The 8792-nt window shown below is 35.4% G+C and overlaps 2 protein-coding genes across 4 annotated transcripts; one reads left to right on the forward strand and one right to left on the reverse strand.

Annotated features, from left to right (window-relative positions):
* Positions 1-215: 215 nt before the first annotated feature.
* LOC123192968 (cytochrome b561 and DOMON domain-containing protein At3g25290-like) lies at positions 216-1239 on the forward strand. Its single transcript, XM_044605697.1, has 2 exons — positions 216-775; positions 874-1239. Exons 1-2 carry the CDS (start codon positions 539-541, stop codon positions 1159-1161), a joined length of 525 nt encoding a protein of 174 aa, XP_044461632.1. The 5' UTR covers positions 216-538; the 3' UTR covers positions 1162-1239.
* Positions 1108-7284, reverse strand: LOC123192967 (calcium permeable stress-gated cation channel 1-like). Of its 3 annotated transcripts, XM_044605695.1 has the most exons (12): positions 6945-7261; positions 6558-6782; positions 5737-6238; positions 5468-5603; positions 5006-5107; positions 4709-4828; positions 4510-4590; positions 3431-3771; positions 3094-3339; positions 2302-2626; positions 1796-2029; positions 1108-1708 (listed from the first exon to the last, which is right to left on the reverse strand). In XM_044605695.1, exons 3-12 carry the CDS (start codon positions 6207-6209, stop codon positions 1442-1444), a joined length of 2325 nt encoding a protein of 774 aa, XP_044461630.1. In that variant the 5' UTR covers positions 6210-6238; positions 6558-6782; positions 6945-7261; the 3' UTR covers positions 1108-1441. The 3 variants fall into 3 exon arrangements, with proteins under 3 accessions (XP_044461630.1, XP_044461631.1, XP_044461629.1); XM_044605696.1 differs by lacking the exon at positions 6558-6782 and having other exon boundaries at positions 6999-7284; XM_044605694.1 differs by lacking the exon at positions 6558-6782 and having other exon boundaries at positions 6945-7265.
* Between the last annotated feature and the right edge of the window lie 1508 nt (positions 7285-8792).

Here is an 8792-nt window from a genome sequence, read left to right on the forward strand (position 1 = left end):
AGCTGCAAAATAGAATAAAATCTAATGTCTAAAGATATTAAAGCCAGACACAGGACAGACATGATTCTCAAGTCTGATAAGAAAAGCACATATTCTGCAGGGCCCAGTTGTACTTCATTACCCTCTGGAAAATTTTAGCATGAAATTTCAACTTTCAGTGATTATAAAGAAAGAAATAAAAAAAGAAAATAGTGGCACTGTTTTATTCATTGGGTTCAACTTTTGACATGTTAAGAACAATATGACTTTCAACTTTCTTGTAATTCTGAGTTTGATCTTTCCTCTTTCTTCCATTTGCAATGCTCAAGCTTCTTCTGTCTATCATCAGCACCAAGTTGATTCTACATATCTGGTTCATGACGGCAGTGAAAATGGAGTGACAGAAAATTTCAGACCAGGGAAAGGCCAAAACCTGTTGCATAGGAGGCATCACTTCATGAGCAATGTAAGCATGAATATGACTTTGAGTTGTGTGAATATTTGACTGAGGCCATTGAATCAATTACTGTAACTGCAGGCTCATGGAGTTCTGAACATCATGGGATGGGGAACTCTTTTGCCCATTGGGGTTATAATTTCCAGATACTTCAGAAAATTTCCATTGAAGTCTGATGAATGGCTCCCTCTCCATGTACTATGCCAGACTTCAGGCTACATTGTTGGCACCATTGGATGGGGCATTGGTTTATGGCTTGGAAACTCCTCCAAACATTACAACACCCCCAAAACCCATCGAATTCTCGGTATCCTTGTATTTACATTTGCCACTGTACAAGTAAGCACTCGCTCATTTTTTACATTTTTGCATCAATAAAATTATACATACTTATGATGAATACTAGTTTGGGTATTGATTTGCCTGGTGGGTTGTAGATGTTGACAACGACGATACTGCTGCAAGCAAGGAGAGAAGATGAATGGAGGAGGTGCTGGGAGATTTACCATCATGTGCTGGGATATGCAGTGATAGGCTTAAGTGCAGCAGAAATATTTCAGGGGATTATGCATCAGAGTCATGCTGGAAAATGGAGACTGGCTTATGTCGGAATTCTTGCAGTGTTAGTTTTCGTTGCGTTTGCATTGGAGATTGTTAGATGGATCATCAAGTCTAGAATTCAACAGCATTTGCCTTTTGATAACAACTTGTACAATCACACTTGATTTTGCTTTCATTTGGTTTCGGGAGTCCCACAACCTGTCTCCAGCCAAATAAATGGAATACGGTCATTCACTTTCTTGTTTTCTTTGCTTCCATTTTAAGCGATTTAGATTCCGTACACAATTCGCTACTTTTTTCTAATAATTATCTTCTTGCTTGAAAGTGGAAACCCGAGTTCAACTGGCAGCTTCACTCTTCTCTTCTTTCACTCTCTCTATACAAGAAACTATACTCACATTTCTTGGTCTAATTACAATGTTGTCTAAAACAGAATCAGCGCTCTTAGTTTTCACATACACTGTCAGGCAAAGAGGAAGATGGTGAGGATGCACCACTAATTTTGCTGGGCACTGGTGTGTTTCTTCGAGATAGACGTTTTGTAAGGACTAACACGTTTTCCTTTTCCCCGTTCCAAAAGAGCATATCATTTTCATCTTCATCATCGTCGTCAGTTTTGAAGACAGGATGGATGTATGCATTTTTAAGATAACCTTTCAAGTTAATGTTCGGTTCCCGTGCCCGTTCTAAAGTGTCTTTCATCATTGCTTCCTGAACCCAGAACAGAAAAGACAGTATTCTGAGATTCTATTTATAATCATTAACCACCAAATTTACAATATGTGAACACCAACAAACCTGTAATGGAAATTTAACAAATGCAGATTCATAACGGCCTGTGCAGAACCTATGAAACCATATCGTAAGTACAGGAAGAGCAATGAGAAATGGTCCTGATTGAGCAGCTTGCTTTGTACTCAACAATCCCAGAAGAAGCAACTGTGATATAACCAATGCAGCTATGACTCGTTTATGGACATCAGGCCAGAACGCTGCACCGCTCTCATACTCTTGGTTGTAAACATTTATGATCTACAATTTAACATAAAATTAGCGAATAAAAACAGCTGGAAGGTTCGTGAATACTTAATTACACAAGCATATTCGAAAAGCACCAAGAAATTGGCACACCCTAGTAATTTTGCAGAGATATTTTGAGAAGACGAGAGAATAAAGTATTTAGAGCAAAAACAAGTTTTTGGTCTTCTTCACCTCCTATATTGATCGTATGAAATATTAAGATCAAACGATTTGACTAACAAGTTTGTAAGCTGAACCATCCGAAATAAAATTATTCCTCTTACCTGATGACGGAAAACAGTATAGGCCAGTGCAAAGAACACAATTATGAAAGGGAGCAAAAGAGGAGTCACTGTGGCATAGACAAGGCCTAGTAGAAAATAAAACTGTATCTGAGGTTCTCCAGTATTGAAGCCAAGACTTCCTGGATCCATTGCCTCCTCTCGATCCTTTTCAGTCTTCACCAAGAAGAAATTCTTCAAATGGTAGATTATCAGTGGTTTCAACATTAAAATCTCGCCAGCTATACCAGCCCATCCATCAACCATTATATAAGTTATGAAGAAAGTTGCTTTCATTGGGATAGCAACTCCAATTGTCTTGGGAATTCTGCCAAAAGTGAAAAGATTTAAGCTTCATCTTCACAAAACTGAAAAAAGATAAAATTTGCAGGAAGACATTGCATCTCAAACATACCACTGACTTGATTATGCAATCATTCATCAGTAAAGGGTAATCCAACACTTAATTTACAGAAGGAATGGAATAAACTTTTGAGTTGTGTGAGTGATGGATAAAATACTGAATTTCTATTTAAGAAACATGGCATCTAAACAATAATGCAAATATCTATACAGTAGAAAAGTCTTGTCTGTATATAGACAAAATGAAATCTACACCTAGTATTATCCCAACAAATGCACTACTTTCTTTTTCTTTTTCATCATCATCTCTCTCTCTCTCCAGATTTATTTCTTGGGTTGGAACCCACACCAACACACAGCAAGAGACATGTAACAGCATTCTAAAATAGGAGAAAAAAAGAAGATAATCAGTAGTCATTAAGAATAACATACTCGTTTGCTGACTGCTTTATAAAAGAATTCAGCTGCTCAAATGCAGATCCGGTTATTATGCTCCCAAGGAAAACATTCACAAAATTGAAAAGATAATATCTAGTAGCTGATCTTCTTTCTAGAGAAGATAGAGAAACAAAGCCTTCAAATTTAGACATAATCATCAGTATCGTTGGCAGAAAGATGAGAAAAAGCTTCAATACGATACCAGGAAGAAAACCTTGGATGACTGATTTAATAAATCCGCTGCATCATAGTGAAATAAGATAGTGTCAGTTAGTTGAAGTAATGCAATCTGAATACCAACTCAAAAAGCTTGAGGATGACAAAAAATTACGCTTCAACTATGGGTTTCAGAAATGGTGCTGCTTGTTCAATTCCCTCAAGGCTTGCAAGAGTTTGTACAAATGCAATGGGGATCATGAAAAAGAAGGTGAGGAAAAAGAATGCAACACCACTAATCAGCCTTCTAACACTGAGTGAAACATATGGAATTGCCAGGTTTTCCCAATAGACATCACGCGGTTCAGAGGCCCACCCTGTCAACCATATAGTTGGATCTCGGGTTTGTTGAGTTTGTGCACACACAGCAGCACCCCATCTAGTTTTAAAGGAAACAAATGCTGCTGGCATTATACACTTGGGATCACTAACAACCCTTTTTCTCTCTTCAGCTATCTGATCAACACCAATAGATAATGTCTTTGAATCAAACTTGTCCTCAAGTAATAATGTTGAAAGAGAAAATAACAAAAGAAGCCTAATAAAAATACAGAAACCTCTCACTTATTCATATGGAGCTAAGCATGAAATAGCAAATCACTGTATCAACTTAATTACATCATAAAACTAAACATTAAAGTTGAATGAAAGGCCTAAAAACCATCATGACAATGCTTAAAATTTAATTTGAACTGCTCATTCTCCTAAATATGAAGAACAAGACATGTAATTTTTGAAAAATACAAAACCATATCCATTACATACTTACTAGGGAAAAAAACCATTTTCCATGGTAACAATGAGACAGGCCAGAGTTTTACCCCAGCATTCTCAGCACAATAGTGGACAAAAAGGGAAAGAAAACAGACAGTCAACTGTTTACCAAGTCTAAGGCTCGAATATGGTAGAAAGATGTTTGAGTTTGATTGACCACTGTAATGCAGACCGGTTTATAACTAAATGTTGTCCAAGCCCAGGCATTTTCGCAGCTCAATAGGGCTATATATTTGAAGAAATGATATACTGGCACAGCAGTATGTTTTATTTTCAAAAGGTGAGCACAGCAATCTAGCAAGTTAAAAATAGGCTAACATGATTAGTTTTGAGTATATAGCAACTACGATTGTCCTGTGTAGATTATATAAATATAAAGCATGAGAGCAATACAGAGGACGTTACAGGAATAATACTCACTTCAGTTGTCAATTTTTCAATTTCAGATAAGTAATAATCAATTGCATCCACTTTTTCTCCACAAATTCTGAGAAAACCAGTCTGGTAAAAGAAAACATACAAATATTGATATCACAAAAAAATTAAAACTTGAAAGGATCAAATAAATTAGCAAACTTAACATATTACAATGACAATAAAATCTCATATTAAATATTACCTTCATAACCGGCCTCTTTGAATTATTTCTAGAAAATTTATTTTGGTAGTAGTCAAGCCAATTCTGCATCCTTTTCTTCTTCTGCACCAATTTGGTAAGTTTGTTTGCATTGATTACCACCTATATAAAATATAGCATGAATAAAATGGAAAATCAGTCCACCAAAAATATCACTCATTCAACTTGTGGAGTACAAAGATCACTCAATTGAAATACATCATATATTAAACATGTCATAACTCATGGCTTCCGACAATGAATCAGATTACATGAAATCAGATATCAGCAAAACTCAACCTGATGTGTTAGGTAGTGATCTGGGTGATTCACCAAAAAGAAATGCTCCACAAGCTCACTAACAGATTCGTCTGGGTCTGGGGGAACATTCCTAACAAGGACCTGTGAAGCAAGAATCCATAAGACAACTTTGGCATAAAAGCATGGCATATGAAGATCCACTAGTCATATCTAATGAGCTTTGATGACTAAAATTAAGTAATTTCTTCTTGTAACTTCAGTTATGCTTAAAAAGTGATAGAACTATAATACCGGTACCAGATGGTAAGAAATGTTGAGACAGGATATCCTAGTAAAGCACACAAAACTTGTAGAGTAGAAAGCTCTCCACTTCCATATTCAAAAATAAATAATAAGATTTTTTTCTTCACTAAAAAAAAAAAAAATCTCATCAATCTCTCAAAATTGTTTAAAAAAATCATATATTTGAACTAATTTATTGAGGAAATGAATTGATCTTACTGTAAATTGATCGGGTCGACGTTTTTCTGCTGCAAGAAACTGCAACCGCATGTTAGCAACTTTTTCATACTCCTTCATCAACACATAGCATGTCCAAAAGGTAAAGACATAAGCCATCACAATATGAGCCCAAAACCTGCAGCTCAGATATAAATATAATTCTTGTTGAGAAGCAATGTATCATATTTCAATCAAGATGACATAAATATGCTGATTAACATCTAAATATGAAAGGAAAGAAAAGTTAAGAGAGAGTAGAGCACACACACCTGGGTGATTTTTGCGGGATATTTGATATTGAAAGCTTATCAATATCGCTTGCAGTCACATGTGATAGCTCAGCTGCTGCATCTAATGTGCTGTTTGTAAAATTGACTGGCACCAAAACAGCCCAAGCAAGCAATGCAATAGGAACAAATATCTTAAGTCCCACCAAGTAAATCCTCAAGTAGACAGCTGAATCCAATCCAGCATGCTCAATGAGCTCAGGTTCAGGCATCTTCAATGCATCCGGCATCCAATTCAAGAACCTTATATATGATCTAATATCCAAATTCACAAACTTCCGCACAATTGCGCCCCCGTGGGTTGGACTTTCTCTTAAACCTTTAAGGTACCATTTGGGAAAGTATACCCTATCATTGAACGGTTGAATTCTTAATATTGCAAATGCTATTAAGAAAATGAAGGCACTAAGAATATTAAGTGCTGCTGAAACCCCTATATCTCCGATCGTCGCCATCTATATCTCCCAACAAACTTCGATTTCCCCTGTTCAAAAATTGAAATCTTAGAAACAAAAAGAACTGAAAAGCAATTACAACGCAATCTCAATGCTATTTCCAAATCAGATCAAATCATTTTGCAGCGCTAAATTCAAGATTCAAAACTGAAAAAGTGCTAAAAAGAGAAACTTTCACTGTATCAAACCATGACCTTTCCGTCAAATCATTTTCCGGCGCTAAACTCAAATTTTGAAACTTAGAAAACACTAAAAATATAAACTTTCACTAGATTAAACTGAGACTTTTCCGTTATATATTCATTTCACTCTCTAAGCTTTCATCAAGAATTCAGAAAGATTTCCTACTTTTTCGCGGGATTATCACTTGTCTCCTCGAAAAAAGCTTCTTCGAAAGAACAAACTAGCGCCGAAAACGAGACAACACAACTTCAAATTCTTGAATCTGAAGACGAGCTAGGGAGTGTATGGGTGGCTTGAAGTGAAAACTCAACACAAGTTAAGAACATTCTTGAAGTTTATCCTCCAGAATAAGCAAAAGCACAAGCAACATGCTTATGAACGGTTTCAAGACTGAAAAAAAAGTTAAAAATAGAAACTTTCACTAGATCAAACTAAGATCTTTCTGTCATTTCACACTCTACGCTTTCAGTCAGAAAGATTTCTCCAGCTCGAACAATAAAAAACAAAAAGAAATATAAATTAAAAAAAAAAAAAAAAAAATGAAGTTCCTACTCGAAAAAGCTCCGTCGAAAGAAGAAACTAGCACCAAAAACGAGACAACTCAACTTCAAATTCTTGGATCTGAGGACGAGTTAGTGAGCATTTGGCTGGCTTGAAAATGAAAATTCAACAGAAGTTAAGAACATTCTTGAAGTTTATCCTCCAGAACAAGCACAAGCACAAGCAACAACGCCTCCGCAGTGAAGACACCTGCAGATACAAGAATAACCGGTCGCCAGTGAGTGTGGAGAAGGGAAATACACTTACAGAGAGAGGACAATCTGCGTAGTTGTGGCGGTGATGATGTTTGCGTTTTAATCAAGTTACAACTGTCGTTTTCGCCGTTGCATTATTATTAACTATTATCATTTTAATAATGAAGGGAGGACGTGTCATTGTGTGAGTGTAGCCTTAGATGTCGGCAAGTGAACACGAAATTATTTCTGAGAGATTTGGGTCGGGAGGGAGGGGATTTTATTGCACATTGGGATTTGGGGATAAGGATTTCATTCGGATGAGGTTAACTTTGTCCTTTCATTTATTTAGGGTGACCATGTATATTAGTATTAAATAATTTAATATTTTAAAGTAAAATAATTAGATCCAATTTCCAAAGTACGAGTTGACGAATTTGACTCTCAAAAGTCAAACCTCCAACAACCTAGTACTGCAGTTAATAGGACTCTTATCTAATAATTGTGCCAGAGTTATGACTAATCTTTATGAATATGTCTTTTATATACAAATAAATTCTGGTGTAAAATACCAGAGTTATATATTTATATACAAATAAATCTCTCACCATATTTAAGTTCGAGGCTTCACTTTCGAGCCCTCGCAAGGGCATTCTCGTCTTGTCTCTCACAATAACTTATGACTAATCTTTATGAATATGTCTTTTATATATTTGAGACTACATCTTATAATAAGTGTTTTCAAAGTTTTATTTGGAGGGGTTGTACGGAAAACCACCTTTCAGACAAGGGATAGGACTTTTCGAGGCCTATCAACCCCTGTGCTTTCATGAGGATGATGAATTGGGTGAGCTTTGGCTTGATTTTGAAGAACGAGCAAAATTTTTTATCATTTATTTTGATGACATTCTAATTGTTAGTATGGATCCAAATGAATAACTAAATCATGTATAATGTGTACGGAAAGTCTTGTGATATGATAAACTATATATCAATTTTCAAAATATTTTATTCATGCAACCAAAAAAAAAAAAGAAAAGAAAAGAGAGGTGGAGTTTTGATAGACAAGGATAAGGTATTGATCATAGTTGAACGGCCTACACCAAAGTCTCTTACAGACGTTCAAAGTTTTCATAGACTAGCTATTTTCTATAGATGTCTCATCAAGAATTTTAGCAGCCAACTAGCTTCAATCACCAATTATCTGAAACAAAATCAGTTTGAATAGATCAAAGGAGCAGAAAGTTGTTTTCTTTTTTTCAACAACCCTTATATTGTCCTTGTTGGATTTCTAGAAGGTCTTCGAAGTTTCTTTATATTACATAAACATTAAAGTAGTGTTTAGCTAAGAAGGTAAACCAATTATCTTTTACATTGAGAGATTGAATGAGGTTAGACATCATAAATTAAATTTTATATTATTGTTTGGGTGTTACAATAGTAGGGACACTATTATATTTTAAAGGGGACTCTTAATTAAGTAAGATCATTTTTTTCTCGTTAAGTTAAAAATTATCCTTCCAATCTAATTGAATATAAAAAGATCACACCAAATAAAATTTCTCTTAATCCCTATAATGACGGTCGACCAACTTTATAAATATATCTTTCAAATGTAATCATATTCTACACTTATCAAAATTATAGCCCACATTTACATTTGAGA

The sequence above is a fragment of the Mangifera indica genome, chromosome 12, assembly GCF_011075055.1.
Source record: "Mangifera indica cultivar Alphonso chromosome 12, CATAS_Mindica_2.1, whole genome shotgun sequence".
NCBI classification, from domain to species: Eukaryota; Viridiplantae; Streptophyta; class Magnoliopsida; order Sapindales; family Anacardiaceae; genus Mangifera; species Mangifera indica.

What these genes read in the sequence shown, in the direction of transcription:
- LOC123192967 (XM_044605696.1), bottom strand. Translation starts at nt 6,209, where the DNA reads ATGGCGACGATCGGAGATATAGGGGTTTCAGCAGCACTTAATATTCTT. An exon ending in ATCACTACCTAACACATCAG is followed by an intron (nt 4,829 to 5,005) that starts GTTGAGTTTTGC and finishes TATTTTATATAG; the next exon opens with GTGGTAATCAATGCAAACAA. An exon ending in CAAAGAGGCCGGTTATGAAG is followed by an intron (nt 4,591 to 4,708) that starts GTAATATTTAAT and finishes TTCTTTTACCAG; the next exon opens with ACTGGTTTTCTCAGAATTTG.
- LOC123192968 (XM_044605697.1), top strand. Translation starts at nt 539, where the DNA reads ATGGGATGGGGAACTCTTTTGCCCATTGGGGTTATAATTTCCAGATAC. An exon ending in TTACATTTGCCACTGTACAA is followed by an intron (nt 776 to 873) that starts GTAAGCACTCGC and finishes GGTGGGTTGTAG; the next exon opens with ATGTTGACAACGACGATACT.